General features: G+C 36.5%; 1 protein-coding gene across 1 annotated transcript in view; it reads right to left on the reverse strand.

Annotated features, from left to right (window-relative positions):
• LOC106874649 (protein FAM135A) overlaps positions 1-19,169 on the reverse strand; it is a 303,488-nt gene that overhangs the window by 127,367 nt on the left and 156,952 nt on the right. The window contains exons 6-7 of the mRNA XM_052969428.1: positions 8,206-8,285; positions 5,077-5,216 (exon numbers count right to left, since the gene is read on the reverse strand). Coding sequence (XP_052825388.1) covers positions 5,077-5,216; positions 8,206-8,285 — 220 coding nt within the window. The remainder of the gene's footprint in view (positions 1-5,076; positions 5,217-8,205; positions 8,286-19,169) is intronic.

Genomic DNA, 19,169 nt, shown 5'->3' on the forward strand with positions numbered 1-19,169 from the left:
GGGGAGGGGAGATGGGGAGGGGAGATGGGGAGGGGAGATGGAGATGGGGAGGGGAGATGGAGAGAGGAGGCGGTGGTGAGTGCAGTGTGAATGGTGGGACAGGAGGTGAAAGGGAAAGGGATGAGGGGTGACAAGGTGAGGGGTGACAACAGGGTGAGTGGTGAGAGGGGAGTGATACAGATGAGAGGGAGACAGATGAGAGAGAGGAGGAGGAGGCGAGAGAGGAAGTGCAGATGAGGGAAGGCAGAGGAGGAGAAAGAGGCAGAAGAGGAGAAAGAGGCCGAAGAGGAGAAAGAAGCAGAAGTGGTGGGGATAAAAGGTGATAAGGAAGAATAATAGGGATACAATGTGAAATGTAGGGATGGAATAAATGGTAGGAATAAGTGAGTAGGAATGCAATTAGGAGATTGATGGAGAGATGGGTGTTAGAAGATGAGTGGTAGAGGGAAGGATTGACAGGTCCTCATTTTTGTTGAGAGGGACGGGTTTCCTCAAGCAGAGTATATTGCCATTCATCTTAGTCCTTTGTCATCTCCTCTCTGCGAGGCTCAATGTTTTGAGGTTGGTCTACACTACTTCATCTCACATCTTCGCAGGTCTCCCTCTTCCAGAGGTTCCAGAAGTTTAGAGATCAGCACTTCATATGGTTGTCCTCATCCATCTACATCACATGACCATATCAACATAGCCTTCTTTTCTCTTGTACACCACATTTAATGATTCTTATACTCAATTCTTCTCTCGGTACATTTGTACTTTGTCATACATGCACACTAACTTTGCACATCCAGTGGAGCATGCGATCTTCATTTCTCTTTAGTCTTCACACATTCTCTGCATTCATGGTCCAAGTTTCACAGCAATATACCATTACTGCCCATATACAAGCATCATACATTTTACCTTTCACTTTGAGAGATAGGCATTTTATTACAGAGGTAATAGCTCTCTGAGCTTTGTCTAGCCAGTTCTTATTCTAGTATCTATTCTTTCAGAACATCTGCTTCCATAGTTAATTAGGTCTCCTAGATAAAAGAAACAATAAAGTACCTCTAAAAATCCTTCTGGACATTACAGAAAATTTATTTCCTGTCTGCTCTTAGTGCTTATTGCATTTATGCATCTGCCACAAAGTTTACTTTCTCTGCTAACCTTCCTGAGATTCCATTGCACCTCTTGTATACATAGTTTTCACCCAGTACACTGTATAAAATGTCTATTTACATTTTCTCTACATATCAAATTCACCTGAAGGGATTAGTGTCCAGTCTGGTTTCTTACTTACAAGAACTTTAGTCTTTGCTCAATTTGATTTTAAAGCTTTTGCATTCAGGTTTTGCTTCCACACCTGAAATTTCATTTCTAATTCTCCTACAGTTTCAGCTATAAGGTATAAAGACAAGGTCTTCAGCATAGAGGAGTTCACATGGGCAACCTGTCTTAAATTCTTCTGTTAAGGCCAGGAGAACTATGAAAAATCAGAGGAGATTGATAACCAAACCCTGGTGAACTCATACTTGACCACTAAATTCTTTGCTGTATTCATTACAGATATATATAAATAAATAAAAGAAGCCACAATAATGCACATAAATGGAATTTCTTGTTTCTCCCTTCTCCAAATATTTAGCATTGCTGATCTCAAATTCTTCTTGACAGAAACCAGAGGAACCTACTTCAATGAATCTTGAGTAGTTTCAGAATTTAACTCCTTCATGTCACAGATTAGAGTTGATAATGGTTTATCAAACTTCAAAAAACAAAAAAATAAATAAATAAAAACTATAAAATTTATGATTGATAAATCACAACTGATTTGAGAAAAATAAAGAAATAATTATTCTGAGAAAATATATCCATAACAATCCCAAACTTATGACATAAGACTCACAGATCCTATGACACACTGTGATAATCTCAGCCAACTAAAATTTTGTATCGGCACATGTATGTGTACATTTGCATTTATGTGAAATTATAAATTAATCTTTACATAATGAGGGACTACAATTAAGAACTATAAAATGAAAACAATAATGGTTGGGGGGAGGGGATCAATGAAACATGCAGCAATAGTCTGGTGCAAATGGAATAATGGGTTTGCAATATACCATTTTCCATTTCTCTATTTTTTTTAAAGGTATGCACACAAGATTTCATAAAATAAAATTGCATAGCTTTTAACCCACTTACAGGCAAGGTGTGTAAAACAAGGACCTATACCTTAAAATTAATACCCACCTGAGAAAGTTCTTCTTCCTTCGTATAAACTGCATTGTAAGCATAGCAGTTGTCACACAGTTGCATCTACAGATAGAAATACACGGCCCCAACCCTGTTAGCAGCACTATACAGATAACAACAATAAATTATCAAACAAATGATTCCACAATAACAGCATGTGCAATGGTGCAATAACAGCTCTATTAGAGCATGACGCCCTTCAAAGTCAAATTTGCTGGGTTTCAAAATATGGCTTTTCTTCATTTTTTTTTTTTGTTTAATCACAGAAGAAAAATAATAAGGCAGCACCCATGACTATAATCAAAGCCTCTGTAATGGATAGGAGGGTGGATGGAATTAACTTTAGACTAAAGACCTGACCTGACTCCTTGCAACAGAGTGAACTCTGCTAAGCATACCTAAGCAATGGGGTTAAACCACATGAAAGATTATGATTAAAAATGAACAAATTGAAACAAATAATAGTACAACCAATAATGGTATCTAGATTTAAGTAAAAAAAATTATCTATTTTCAAACTTTATAAGGAGGAAAAATTATCAAAATATAATTCTGAATAATAACTTGAATTTGTTTTGGAAAAAGCTCCATAAGTTACATAGAGAGAGTGCAATGTGCAGTAAACAGAAGACAAGATCCACTACTGTCTTTAGTCACACTGGCAGCATAGTACAGTGGGATTGATAAGAGGGAAGGATTGAGTGGTGAGTAACAGGGGTCTGGGCACAGAAAGCAAGAGAAAAAAAGGCATATACATAAGGGACATGGGTGAGAGTATAAGAGATTATAAGTAATTATCCCCTTAAAATAGCAGTGAAAACCAGTACAGTTTCACTTGTAGCACTTGACTCAATTGCCAGGAATCAGTTGTTGAATGTGAAGAATAATTTTACTAACAAATATTTCTTCACTAAGCCAGATAAACATCACTAGTTATCAAAAGATCTTGAAGATTAACAGAAAAGAATTCAAATGAACTTGATTGCTTAACACTGGAATGCTAATCTTTAACAACAGATTAAGGAAGTAAAATGCATGCAGTATCAAAGAGAAAAATTGAGATTTCAGAAATGAAACCATTTTGATATAGGAAGTTTCATGTGGACTAATTGTAGATTATCATTAAAACACCTCAATGAATAATTTGACAAGCTGAACTGAATGACCTAACTGCAAAGTTAGTAGCAATTCTAGTTAATAGCGAAATAACTGGATAACAGGATTGTAAAATACCTGCTTCAGAACTTTGTGCAAAGGTTCAAATTTAGAAATTACACTGTGTTACACAATTTTTGTCCTTGGGTAGCAACTGTTATTTCCTATTTGCTTAGCCCTAGAAAATATGAAAAATGGCTAATATTTCCTTCAAACTTTACTTTTGCTACATTTATTCAATATCACTCTCAACACATGGCTATGATATTCCCCCACTGCTCCTGCTCATGATCAGAGATGCACATATTGTCAGCCCCTAAGGGACATGCTCAACTGGTTATGGCCAAGCAACTGACAAGCAGATCTGCGCTATTGAGCAGAATATTTGCTATAACGATATTTCTGCTTCAGCAACTCAGCACTGAATCTGTCTGAAATGTAATGGAAAATAGGTCAGTTTCAAAACATAGATGTCCAGGTCACAAAAGCAAAGTTTGAAGGGAAGAAAAGTCATTTCTTTTGATTTCTAGATAGAAGAACCTAGGAAGTAACATTTACTAACCAAAGATTAAAAAAATTCAAATTTTGTTACACAGTGTTATTCAGCCTTTGCCTGTCTTTCTCAAAGAAAATAAAAATAAAAGTATAACAAATAAAATGATTACTTTTAAAACTTTAAGCTTTTTAATACAAATCCCATTGGCACAGCTCAAATTAAGGCAATCAAATTTAAATTAAAATCTTACTTAATATCACATTACAACTTAAATGATACTGTGAAATAACATTTGGACAACACCAGCATAATATTCTACCTATATAAAATAGCAGCCAAATCTACCTCAAACTACATCTTGTGGTTTTATGAGAAAAAAGAAAATGACACATTTAGATCATGTAATCTGGATTGTCACAGCTGGAATACTTTAGACCAGTGGTTCTCAACCATTTTTTTTACCTATGGACCCCTTTGACTACTATTCTATTCTGGTGGACCCCCCCAAAGCAATTCGATGTGTAAAAAATTAGTTTTATAGATGCTTCTTTCAAAATTCTTATTTGGTTTTTGACACAATAACTTGTGTAAGTTGACCTATGTAAAACGTTAGAGAAGGAAAACCTAGCTGTTTCTTGTAATAAATGCATTTCAATGTATTTTTTCATAGACCTTTAAAATATTACTGTGGATCCCTAATTTACTATTTTGCTTCAAAAAAAAAAAATCTTACACGGACCCCCACCACCACCAGGGGTCGTATAGACCCCAGTTTAGAATCACTGCTTTAGACCATAAATCTGTTTGATCAGGGTTGACCTGGAATTAATCAACAACAAACAATATATACAGTTATTAAAAAACCCTTCCAAGATCTTGATTTAATTGAAACAAGCTGTCAACTCCTAAGGAATATAGCTGCAACAGGATTAAGCAATTTCTATGAGAAGGCTTACTCTACAGAAACTCTACAAAATATAACTTCCAAAATATTATTTGCTTGATTTTCTTTAAAAACATCCAGATTACATCATAGAAAGTAATTTACTAACAGATTAATTGGAAGATGGTAGTTTAGGAAATTCCAAATTAAGACCATATTATGAATACACTAAAACTAATAAAACTTGTAGTGCTAGTTATTAGTGCAGAAAGTAAATAAAATAATGAAAAGTCCTTACCTTGGAACTGTCAACAAGAACATGTATCCGAAAGAGAATGATATCATTTACAACAACATCTTCATTACGATAAAGAATTTGAAAGGTCTTGCTAACAGCAACCCCATTGATAATACTAGCTGGAAGGACATGAGGGTTTTCTGAAAACAAAAATAATAACAAAATATACAACAGGACAATTCAAAAGCAGAATGAATATAGTTATATTTTAATATACAAGAATAGACACACTTCTTACTGAATTATTTATATAATAGGAATATAACAATTTGCATAATAAAAATGTATAAAGCCACTTCCTCCTCCCTAATCTCCACACACACACACACACACACAGAGTAATGGTGGGGTCCTGTCTTGCAACTTACTTAGCGACCTCATTTGTGCCAGTGGCATGATAAAAGCACCCAGTGGAGACCATAAGGTGGTTGGCATAAGGAAGGGCATCCAGCAATGGCAAATAAGCCATTGGAGCTCAGCATAGTCCAGCAGCCTGATGGATCCAGACAAACCAGCCAACCTATACCAGCATGGAAAACAGACATTAAATGATGATGATGATGTTACCATGGCTCAGTATTCTAGTTCGATTTGAAGTGAAAGAACTGATAAATGTACAAAAGTAGAAGACATCAATGATGCCAGTATGTTAAGTCCAGAAGCATTTTATTTCACTATATGAGGAATTAGATACCTACTTTCCTAAGATTAGTGAATTTGACTATCAATTCATTCAATCTGTTCCAGACAAACTGCAATAAGAATAAGAATTTATGGAATATATAAATGAATCCAGAGCAAAAGATCTTTTTCAACCTCTTCCTCGACAAAATTCTGGTATTCTTTGATTAGGAAGTGTGTAGAGAACCTATAGCTGTTCCTGTCTGCTCGTCATTGTAAACACAAGCTTTCAGCAATGTTTACAACCAGAAACTTGTATTTAATGACGTCAACTGTGAATATTATAAGGGTGTAACTCTCTGAAGTTGTACCTAAAATTAAGTTACTTGTAAGAAAGAGCTAAGCTCATTTATCTCATTAAAAATGTAACGTTAAATTAAATGAAACTGATTTCTTACACAGGCACAGACAAGAAAGTTTAGGGGAAATAACAGTCAATTATATCAACCTTGGAAGGATATGAGCCCTTTAAATTAAGTTAAATTAAATCAAATTAAAAACAAATAATACATGTTAATTTCCTGTTGTATGGTATCCAACCATGTAACACTATATTCTTCAAACAGGGCACACCAACACTACTGAACACATTAAAAGTGGTATGCTGAAGACAAAGTTTGAGAAACTTTGCTTTATGTAGTCGCTCAACCTGCTAGAAATAATAGCCAAAATCTCCCTCAAAACACATGCTACCATCTTAGAAGACATACCTAGTCTTGGATTCCTTACATCTAAGAGAGAGATGAGATGGTTATGGCTGGAGTGCCAATCAACCACTAATTACACAGAAATATGGACATAACAATAGCTAATATTGATGGTAGTATTTATACTCAGAAATATCACAGTTCTATTTATAAGATGGCGAGCTGGCAGAATCATTAACATGCCAGGCAAAATGCATAGAAGCATTTTCATCGTCTTTAAGTTCTGAATTCAAATTACACTGAGGTTAATTTTGTCTTTCATCCTTTCGGGGTCGATAAAATAAGTATCAGGTTAATATAATTGGCTTACCTCGTCCCCTGAAATTGCTGGCCTTCTGCCAGAATTTGAAACCAATATTACATTTGTAGATTGCACTTTGCACTAAACTAAACCTAATTTTAGATGATTAGACCACCACTAGGCAATGGGTATCAATGTGAAAATAAGCAAATACAAACAGAAACCAACACATATGTGGGTGCATTCATACACACAGAGCCTTAGAGTTCTTGTAAATAGACAAGGGCATTTGCCCTTCTGCCTCTAACTTTCAAAAATAATAAACCATACATAAAAAGCATCCAGTCCACACTGTAAAGTGGTTGGCATTTGGAAGGGCATCCAGCTGTAAAAATCATACCAAAACTAACCTTGCCTGTGCTAGTGCCCTGTAAAAAGCATTGAGTCCATTCTGCAGAATGGTTGGTGTTAGGAAGGGTATCCAGCCATAAAAACCCAGCCAAAATAGACACAGTAGCAAAGGGTAGGTTTTCTAACTGGCCAGCTTCTGTGAACTGTCCAACCCATGCATGCATGGAAGATGGACGTGAGACGATGATGATGATAGTGATAACAACTACAGATAACAACAGAAACATTTTATAGACCATTTTGTACTTTACAAAAACATGCAATATTTTCCCTATCATTTCTGACAGGTGATCATCCCACTAAGTGTGTTCAAATACAATTAAAAATTAACTAATGTATTTGCTCTTGTTTTGAAATAGAGTCTTTAATGTATCCCTTTACATATACAAATTTAAATAAATAATGAAATATGCTTGATCAATTTGGTATACACTATTAGTAATCAACAAGGCATGGTCACTTCAAAATAAAACTGATAGAGATTTAAGACAGTTCTGATAACTTTATGGTAATCTCTTCAGTGTTGGTGTCATAAGAAACATACGAAGTCCATTCTATCACAACAGTTAAAACTGAAGTGGGAGAAAAAGAAGATATTGTATCTAGAAAGCTAATATCTTTCAGCCAAGGCAAAATCTCATCACTATCATCATTTATTGAGACAGATTTTCTCTGGTTGGACGCAGCCCTTTCTGTTGTCAACCACTACCATTTCCAAGCAAGATATTTCCTCATGATCAGACAAGTTTTCACAGAATATTGAAAATTAATGACATTCATTTACAGCAACCACACAATATCAAGACAAGGAGACACAAATATATATAATTTAAATAATGAAAGTTCATTTGTCCTCAATTCTTGAAATCAGCTGTTGCGTGAACAAGTACAGGATTAGATTTAATGAAATGACAGAATTTACTGAAAAAAAGTACCCTACTATGTTGTTGCTGCAACTTGATCACATTCTTTCAGAAACCATAATCATAAAATCAAAAGAAACTATGCTAGCAAAGTTTTAACCATGACAGCATGGAAAAACAGACATCAAGCAATAGCAATTACGCATAAAGATACTGAAAAACATACCTGTATTTTTGGGAAGAGAGACTTCAGTTTTACATGGTAATTTTGCAGGTGTCTTTAAACCAACTCGTACCTGATAATACCTGGAAAAAAAATAATAAACATTAAGAAAACAAAAGTACTTACAAAACCATGCTCTTTATCATTATATTATATTGATAAATATAATGGAATTCTTGAAAGGTTCATATGGAACTTTACATACATTGATTTTTTTTTTTTTTTTCTTCTTCTTAAATAACCAATTCACAAGATATTTTCTGAGTGAAATTATAGAACAGCAAATACATGTTAAAGTAATTGAAACATATATTTGTAGATATAGGCACAAGCGTGGTTGAGTAGTAAGAAGTTTGCTTCCTAACCATGTGGTTCTGGGTTCAATCTCAGTGTGTGGCACCTTGTGAAGGTGTCTTCTAATATAGCCTCGGGTCGACCAAAATGTTGTGGGTGGATTTGGTAGAGAGAAACTGAAAGAAGCCCACCAAGTATGTGTACATGCATGTGTGTGTGTGTTTGTCCCCCACTACTGCTTGTTGGTATGTTTACGTTCCCGTAACTTAGCAGTTCAGCAAAAGAAACCAATAGAATAAGGACCAGCCTTTACAAAAAATAAGTACTGAGTTTCATTTGTTTGACTAAAATTCTCCGAGGAGGTACCCCAGCATGGCCACAGTCTAATGACTGTAACAAGTAAAAGATAGAAAATAGAAAATAAAAGCTAACAACAAAATTAGAATTCATCCTCATCCTTCTCCCTTCATCATTTTACATTCACTTTTCCATGCCTGCATGGGTCAGTGGAGACTACACTGGATCAGAGTTTCTACAACTGGATGCCCCTCCTGATGCCAACACACATCTGCACTGGCAACGACCTCGCTCGAATATTTTTTCATGTGCCAAGGCACAAGTGCCAGTAAGGTGACACTGGTAACAATCACGCTCGAATAGTGCTTTGACAGGCTTCTTCAGGTTCTGTCAGAAAACTTTGCTCCTAAGGTATTAGTCAACTTGTGGCTTTAGTATAGAACACCAGCTACGAAGGAGGATGGGACTGAACCCCAATCCATTTAGTTCCCCAACAAACTTCTTAACCACACAGCCATGCAGACATTACTAGAAGTCTATAGAAGAAACATTAGAGCATAAGCTTCTCAGTTTTTATATTAGGAATGGAAACTAGTTTCTTTTCCATTGTTTTTTAATGCTATATCAGTGTGGCTTCATGACTATAATTATTATAGCCATGAGTTATATACCTTTCTATGAATAGATAAGTGTGAAGTCTCTCACACTATCTCATCTACAATTAGACTATATCAGGACAATCCCCCATTTCTTTTCTGTCGATTTGTTTACATTTGTCTAAGTCTGTTCAATTATACATCACAGTGATAGCTAAATAACTTGTGTGGCTTTATATACATTTCAGAATATTGAACACACACCATTTATTGTATCAATAATTAATAACATTTGCTAGCTACATAGTCAATATTATTAATAATACTGACTACATAACCAGCACAAACACTATTTATGGCAACTAGACTAACAAAATTTGTAAAAACATACCATCTACTGGCAAGAAATAGTTATCTATCTCTCTCTCTCTCTTCCCTCTGCTCAGACAGAAGCAGATGTCTGTTCTCTGAAGAGATCCCAACTAGGATCAAAATTCAGGTCAAGTCAATCTCTTTTTTTTTTTTGTCATCTGCTTACATTTCTTGCAGTGTATTTAACCCTTTCTTTACCATGTTTATTTTGAGATGCTCTGTGCTTCTTTCAATTAATTTTAAATATAACAGAGAAATTACTAAAATAACTTAGTTATCATTAAGCTAGGGTTAGGAACATAAATTGTGACTAAGGTTTGGTGGAAGATTTTAATGCAAAACTTATGAAAACAAGACATTTCTACTACAGAGCCAGATGTGGTTTCAGCCATGTTGATATCGAAAGGGTTAATTACAAATCACAGAGATGGTTAAAAATCTGGTGCTGTTTATAAAGGTATACCATATCATACATTTCAAAGGTCACAAGCAAAAGATATTAAGAAACAAGCTCGATAAGAATAAATACTCATTTTCATTATAAAATAAGAACAAAAATACTAATCTCAGAAAATCTGTATTGATCAGAAAACAGCAACATATTAATAATGACTTGAACAAGCTCTGCAAAAACACTTCTATTTACAAAAGCGTGTAATTCATGTACATTTAATTATAGCTGAAACTTAAGCCTTTTGTTACCATATTTCTGTTGAAATACACTGCATATATTTCAGTTCATTTTGAAAATATATGATAAAGAGTTCAGTAAAATAACTTTGTCATTTTTAAGCTGGTGTTTGGAGCATAAATGAACATGCAATTTTGATGCAAGGTTTTAATTTACATCACATAAGCTTTTTAGCATTTAAACTGGTCACATCTGGCTCAAATATTCTATCTATTTTATGTGCAAACTGGCCAGATCCAGCCTCTCACTCCTACCCTAAAAGGTTGTTCTAAAAATAAACAATCACATCATCAAAATCTCAACACTACCAGATAATGCATGATTAATTCAAAACAATGTGAATGAATATGGAGAACATTTGACAGACTAATTTGAATGTTAAAGGGTTAAAGCAGTAAATTTATATCATACAACCATGAGCAGTCTCTGAGGGGTTAGTATCAAAAAGGTTAAGAGAAAGGAAAAAAAAGGGGCAGAGATTAGATTGAAATCTCTTATTATTTGCTGATACTATGCAGTGCCCTCCTCTACCTAAACATGTGACATTCAGAAATATCCAAAGAATGTCACTAATACAAGATTTAGTAATCCAATACATTTTGGAGGAGAACAAGTTTAGAAGACTACCCATATTCTAGAAACATAACAGCTTCTTTAGAATCCCATGAAGATATTTTTTTTTCCCAATAAGTCAGTCAAGTGTGTATATATATATATATATATATATATATATATATATATTTGATAAATAAATTCAAAAAGGGATAAAACTCTTTTACAAGAATTTTATCAAGAAGCCAGTGTGTAAAAAAATTCATAAGGGAAATTTCTATTCCCAAGAATATAATTATTTGTTTATATTTATATAAAGGGAATTATTACATATATATATATATATTTCGAAATAATAAATCTATAAGATTAAACCAAAATAAATATTTCTAAAAAACATACAATTTCTTGTTAAGATTACAGAAATTAAAAGATTTTTAATTTAATTTTCGTTTCTTTTCTTTTTTATTTTTTCAGTAATAAAGCATCCTATAGAAGCCAGGATATGCTATATTACTAAAGTAATTAATACCATAGCAATTACTGATACAGAATTTTTTTTTTTTTTTTTTCTCATGAAATTTTAGAGGAAATGCTAGCTATCAATGGGAGTGAAAGCTATTTAAAGAAAAGATAACTTATTAATATTTCACTGCAGCTATTGTTTCAAAGTTCAAATTTCTGGGTGTTTTCTCATTTTTACAAAGATTCAAACACACCCACATATAAATATATTTACTACACACTTATATGTATGTATATACACATACATAAATATTATATATATATATATACATATATATATATATATTGAGCCTCACAGAGGCAATGACAATTGACTGAAACCTTTGGTGATATGCCGTGCTTAAGAAGACCCAGCAAGCCAAGTGAGATGATAGTCATGATCAATGTCAGTGTCGCATAACTGGCCCGTTTAAAAGCACCCTTCACCCGTTGGGCAATACGCCAAACTTGTGAAGATCTGTTGAACCAAGTAAAATCATAGTCATGGCCGATGCTAGTGCCTCCTGACTGGCACCCATGCCAGTGGCACGTAAATAGCACCATTTGAGCATGGCTGATGCCAGTGCCACCTAACTGGCAAGTAAAAAGTACCATTCGAACGTAGCTGATGCCAGTGTCGCCTGATTGGCACCATCTGAACATGACTGATGCCAGTGCCGCCTGACTGGTTCCTGTGCCGGTGGCATGTAAAAAGCACCCTCTACACTCTCAGAGTGGTTGATGTTAGGAAGGGTATCCAGCTGTAGAAATCTTGCCAAATCAGACTGGAACCTGGTGCAGCCTCCTAGTTTGCCAGTTCTCAGTCAAGCTGTCCAACCCATGCCTGCATGGAAAGCGGACATTAAATGACAATGACAATGACACACATATTCACTTACACACACTTTTATACACACACACACACACACACACACACACACAATTTTACTTTTAGAGTACTATTCCATTATTTCAAGTTTTGTACCAAAAAGCATTCCTCACATGATGTATCAACAATGAAAATTTTAATGATAATGGAATTGTTGACATTCAGCATCAAGAGATGATCTGTTATAAAATTATGATCAGTTTACAGAAATACAGTTGTGTTTTTGAAACTGGTACACCAATTGCATTTCATTCCACTGAATTCTTCAGGTAAAATTGCTCTAATGGTGGCATTTGCATACTATTTCTGCATCTTTGTTTAAAGCGTGAGTTTACATGTTTATTATATGATTTTTCTCGGCAGTGCATAGTTTGCATTACCTTGTCACATTATGGTGGTTCAATATTAGTTAACACATCAGTCTTTCAGTATTCACAGAAGTTATTTCCAGCACAAACTCAACTCAGACATAAAGACAACTAGGAAATCCAGCAGACTACATAAATTTGCAGACAAAACCAAAAACATGAAGTAGATAAGAACAACAATGAACTCCTAACAAAACAACATATAGGAAAATAAACATCAATACCTGCAATGAAAGACATCAGTAAGGAAAAGCTTATAACAGCTAATCTACCATCAAACAAAAAGATAAAATGCTAAGGCAAACAAAAGTTATATAACACCCAAATTGACTGCAAGCAAACTTTTCCTGTAAACCCAAATTGCAGGCTGCTAAGTCCTGTGAATAATGAATTTTGTGTAGTTAGTAAACACATTAAATGATATTATTGACAAAAGCCACCAACATATGGCATTGAAATAACAGAAATATCCTAACTGCATAGTACCAAGAATAAGTATAGAAACAAATTCACTCATTTCAACATTGTAGAGTTCTACCCATTTATTTCTAAAAACTTTTCTCACAAAGACACTGAAATCTATAAAGAAACACAGTGCTATCAATGACAATGATGTTAGTATAGTAATTCCGGATGGGGGTATAGAAATGCTATACCTTAATATATATATATATATATATATATATATATATATATCACTGAAAATGTGCAGAGAACAGCTTCCGTCACATTCCAGGGGGAAAAACCAAAAGTAGTTGATAGCTTCCATTACCATGGTGACCAAGTCAGTAGTGGGGGTGGATGCTCTGAAAGTGTAGCTGCTAGAATAAGAATAGCCAGGGCAAAGTTCAGAGAGCTCCTACTTCTGCTGGTAACAAAGGGCCTCTCATTCAGAGTAAAAGGTAGACTTTTATGTAAAAGGTAGACACACATGATGCATGTGTGTGAACAGCCATGCTACATGGCAGTAAAACATGGGCTGTGACTGCTGAGGACATGTGTAAGCTTGCAAGGAATGAAGCCAGTATTCTCCGATGGATGTATAATGTCAGTGTGCATACACAACAGAGTGCAAGCACCCTGAGAGAAAAGTTGGACATAAGAAGCATCAGATGTGGTGTGCAAGAGAGACAACTGCGCTGGTATGGACATATGTTGCGAATGGATGAGGACAGCTGTGTGAAAAAGTGTCACACCCTAGCAGTTGAGGGAACCTGTGGAAGAGGTAGACCCAGGAAAACCTGGGATGAGGTGGTGAAGCACAACCTTTGAACATTGGGCCTCACCAAAGCAAAGACAAGTGACCAAGACCTTTGGAGATATGCTGTGCTTGAGAAGACCCAGCAAACCAAGGGAGCCCATAACCATGGCCTATGCCAGTGCTGTATAACCAGCCCATTTAAGAGTACCCGGACAATAAACTACACTTGCGAAGACCTGTTGAGGCAAGTGAAATCACTGTTCTAGCCAATGACAGTACCGCCTGATAAGCACCTGTGCCAGTGGAACGTTAAGAGCACCATTTGAGTGTGATCATTGCCAGGGCTGCTGACTGGCTCCTGTGCTGTTGGCACATAAAAAGCACCATTCGAGCATGATTTTTGCCAGTGCCACCGGACTGGCTCCTGTGTAGGTGGCACGTAAAAAGCACCTGACTGGCCCTCATGCCGGTGGCACATAAAAGCATCCACTTCACTCTCGAAGTGGTTGGTGTTAGGAAGGGCATCAGATCAGATTGGAAACTGGTGCAGCTTTCTGGCTCGCCAGTCCTCAGTTAAACCATCCAGCCCATGCCAGCATCGAAAGTGGACGTTAAACGATGATGATGATATATTTATACATATATATAGCACCATCAGAACCATATTACAAAGACTAAGCTTCCCCTTCAGGGGTAGCAATAACTTCATGCAATGAAATATTGTTTACATATATTGGACTGTGCAGCTGCTAGACCCATTTGCCAATACATTAAAACCACTGGCTCGCAAACATTCTACTTCCTTTCTCTGCTTCTTCTGTCTCAACTACAATTACTGCTGCTTCTTTGAACCTAATTGCACACCCCCATCTCAGATCTCACATTAAGCTTTACTAAACACATCACACTTTACTAAACACTGAGCCTTATGAAGGAGATGACAAAGGATCAAGATACCTGGCACCTTGCTGTATTCAAGAAAACCTATCCACCACACCAGAATTGATACTAGTGCTGGTGTCCCATTAAAAGTACTTATGCTGGTACCACATCAAAAGCACCAGTACACTCTGTAAAGGGTTTAGCATTAGGAAGGCATCTGACCACAGAAATCACAGTCAGAACAAGCAAAGGAGCCTGGTGGGCCCCAGCCCCAGCCTTACCAGTTCCTGTCAAACCATCCAGCCCATGTGAGCATGGAAAACAGACGTATGATGATGATAATTTTCCAATCTTTCCCTTTACATGTTGACCAACCTATATTCAAATTGAACATCAGCCTCAACAATATCACCAGTCTAGGTGGCCTCAAAGTAATCCTGAATACTGCTACAATTTCATGCCTTAAAATATTATGCATAACACACACACACACACACACACACATATATGCACATATAGTTGTCGATTCTGATTAACTGACTCAGCTGTTTATTTGGAATACACTGCTATTTAAACAGGACAGCTGCTACAATGTGGCACATTCATGATATATGGAGCAAAGGGTAAGCTACAGGTACCATAACTGGATTTCAGTATGGGATATCATTCCATAGTATTGGCATAAACAATAAGTTAGCTTTCAAAACACTAGTTCTCATCCTTCTCTCTCTCTCTCTCTCTCTCTCTCTCTCTCTCTCTCTCTCTCTCTCTCTCTCTCTCTCTCTCTCTCTCTCTCTCTTTCTCTCTCTTTCTCTCTCTCTCTCAGAAATAAATGGATAGAGATGACTGAGGGACATAGACAAGTATCAAGTCAAGCAGAAAGCAGTAAAATTGCAACAGCTTTGTTATTTAGCAAACTGACTGTTCTATTATTTCTAGCATAATCTGTGTCAGTTGGCAATTTAGATGTTCCTTTGAAATTGTTGATACAGAATACAGACTTTATTTGTCTGCATCAATATGGTAATCCAGAGTGAAAAATTAAGAGCAAAATAAAAATAGAAAAATCAAAGAAGAAAGTCAATGTATCACATCCAGAAGGAAAGGAAGAGGTACTGATATGAGGGGGGTGGGCTGAAAAGTTCATAGGCTGACTATGAAGGAGAGATGCTACAGCTGTAAAATTTTCTATGCATTAATTTCAACTCTTCTTATTGATAATTACATTGTTTCTTTCCAGGTAAACTGACATTTGACTGTTCAAAGACGACTTCAAAACTAACTAGTAGTAACTTCTCTAGAAAATGGACAAAATTTGGCATTGTCATGCTGCCAAGTATCTCCACATGTCACAGTTTTGCGATGTTCCTCTACCCTTATTTTGATGGGGCAACATATTTCACCTTCGTATAACCTACCACAGCTGCATGGGATGGAGTACATACAGTCTTTGGTCATATTCTTTTCTATTGGTGGTTTTACTCGAAGGAGATATTTGCTAAGTGTTGTATTACTCTTGAATACTGTCTTGGTATCATATGGGCCAAATATCTCTTGTATCTTTTTGGAGAGGCCTTTCACATAGGGTTGACAGACTATGGTCAGTATATGGGTTTCATCCTCTCTTCTCGTCATAATTGGTTGCTAGATTAGGGGATAACATTCCACCTTTATCAACAGGCGCAGGAGTGGCTGTGTGGTAAGTAGCTTGCTTACCAACCACATGGTTCCGGGTTTATTCCCACTGCGTGGCACCTTGGGCAAGTGTCTTCTACTATAGCCTTGGGCCGACCAAAGCCTTGTGAATGGATTTGGTAGACAGAAACTGAAAGAAGCCTGTCGTATATATGTATATATATATATATATGTGTGTGTGTGTGTGTGTGTGTGTGTGTGTGTGTGTGTGTGTGTGTGTGTGTGTGTGTGTGTTTGTCCCCTCCAACATCGCTTGACAACCGATGGTGGTGTGTTTATGTCCCCGTAACTTAGTGGTTCAGCAAAGAGACCAATAGAATAAGTACTAGGCTTACAAAGAATAAGTCCTGGGGTCGATTTGCTCGACTAAAGGCGGTGCTCCAGCATGGCCGCAGTCAAATGACTGAAACAAGTAAAAGAGTAAAAGAGTGCAAAAGTGGGCAGCTGAAATTAAGAGGAGAAGGGAGAGTCCCAAAAATGACCCACGGTCTGGACATCCTGCAACTACCATCACCAAGGAAAACACTGATCATGTTTACCACAAGGTGATGGACAACAGGTGATTGACTATTAATCAAATAGCAAATGCTATTAGCATATCCCATAAGAGAGTGAAGGATATTCTGCTCAGTGAACTTGGTGTGATGAAGGTTTCTCCTCAGTGCATACCAAATCTTCTGACACCTGACCAAAAGTGCACCAGGCTGATCATATCAGAGGAAAATTTGACATTGTTTGAAGTAGATCTTTAACATTTCCTAAGCCAGGATGAGTGTTGGCTTCATCACTTTGAGCCTGAGACAAAGAGACAATCTATGCAGTGGAAACACCCCCTCCTCACTTACTCCAAAGAAGGCCAAAGTTGTTTCATCTGCAGGAAAGATGATGGCCTCAGTTCTTTGGGATGCAAAGGGCATTGTGTTTATTGACTATTTTTAAAAGGACCACACCATCAATGGAAAGTACTATGCCAATTTTCTAAAGCAGTTATGGAAGGCTATCAAGACCAAACACTTAGGAAAATGGACAAAAGGGGTCTTACTTCATCAGGACAATGCTCTAGCACATAAGCCCTTGGTTTCAATGGCTGCTGTGCATGATTGTGACTCTGAACTGGTTAATCACCCTCCATATTCTCCTGATTTGGCCCCATCTGACTATCATTTGTTCCCCAGTATGAAAAAATACTTGGCTGGGAACTAGTATCACAGTGATGATGACATTATATCTGCATTGGTGACTTTTTTGACCAAGAGGATGAAAGCTTCTTCACCAATGGGAACCAAGCACTGCAACACCAATGGAACTGTGTGAACCTCAAGAGGGACTATTTTGAAAAATAAACCACATTTGGTTACATTCCATGAGTATCTTGGTCAGCCTACAAACTTTTCAGCTGATCCTCATATTTTGGACAAGTTGTTTTTTTTTTCAAAATAGATAGATAGAAAAAGTAACAAAAGTAACAAAAGAATGCTGCTTTAAACTTTAAAAAAATGTGCCTGTCTGTTATGCAGTCACCATATTAAGCAACGGTAAAATGGAAATGGGCAAAGTTATGTGGTCAACCCGTCAAGTAGCCTCGCACCATACTCCAGTCATTAACCATACCTCTGGCCTCAGTGACTTCATTATTATTGACCTTATTTTTTTTAATTTTTGCTCATAATTTGCCTTCTATTGCCAAGAACAAATAAATATACGTGTTTATGTGTCTCAAGAGCAGTCCATTGTTTCTAGATTTGCTAACATAGATTTCCAATTAACACACAGCTAATATTTTTTTGCTTTCAAAAGTCTAAAAACAGTAGTTTGGCTTTTGTTTTGTCCTTCAGATATATTCCATAAAAATTTATATAATTAGGAAATAGCCCATTAAGTTGGGCAAAAGTACTTCCACACAGATCTGTTCCAATTAAACAAAATTCACTGTATTAAATGTACATACATAAATACAGGAATAAGCATGGTTGTATAGTTGAGAAGTCTGCTTTGCAGCTATGTGGTTCTAAGTTCAATTCCACTGTACACAGTGCCTTTTTGGCAATACCTTTAGAGTAGAATTTAGTACACACAAACTGTGCAGAAGCCGGCTGTGTGTGTGTGAGAGAGAGAGAGAGAGAGAGAGAGAGAGAGAGAGAGAAAGAGAGAGAGAGAGAGAGAGAGAACCTAAAAACCAATGTTGTATTCATTGCCTCTCTATGTCCCATAACTCAGCAGTTTGACAAATAAAGATCATTAAATAATTGCTAGTTTGAGATAAGTGTTGGTGTTTATATGATCACCAGTGCCTCAGCAGCACTGCAGTTCAATGATTAAAAGCAAAGAAAAAATAAAACATATATAGGCGCAGGAGTGGCTGTGTGGTAAGTAGCTTGCTTACCAACCACATAGTTCTGGGTTCAGTCCCACTGCGTGGCACCTTGGGCAAGTGTCTTCTACTATAGCCTTGGGCCGATCAAAGCCATGTGAGTGGATTTGGTTGACGGAAACTGAAAGAAGCCTGTCGTATATATATATATATATATATATATATGAGATTTCTGCGGGACAACCTGTTGAAAGCCACCGACCAGATTTGTGGGTGGTGTAAGGTCCCCTCCCAACCCAGAGTAATGTGGTGGTG

The sequence above is a fragment of the Octopus bimaculoides genome, chromosome 7 (assembly GCF_001194135.2).
Source record: "Octopus bimaculoides isolate UCB-OBI-ISO-001 chromosome 7, ASM119413v2, whole genome shotgun sequence".
Lineage (NCBI taxonomy): Eukaryota > Metazoa > Mollusca > Cephalopoda > Octopoda > Octopodidae > Octopus > Octopus bimaculoides.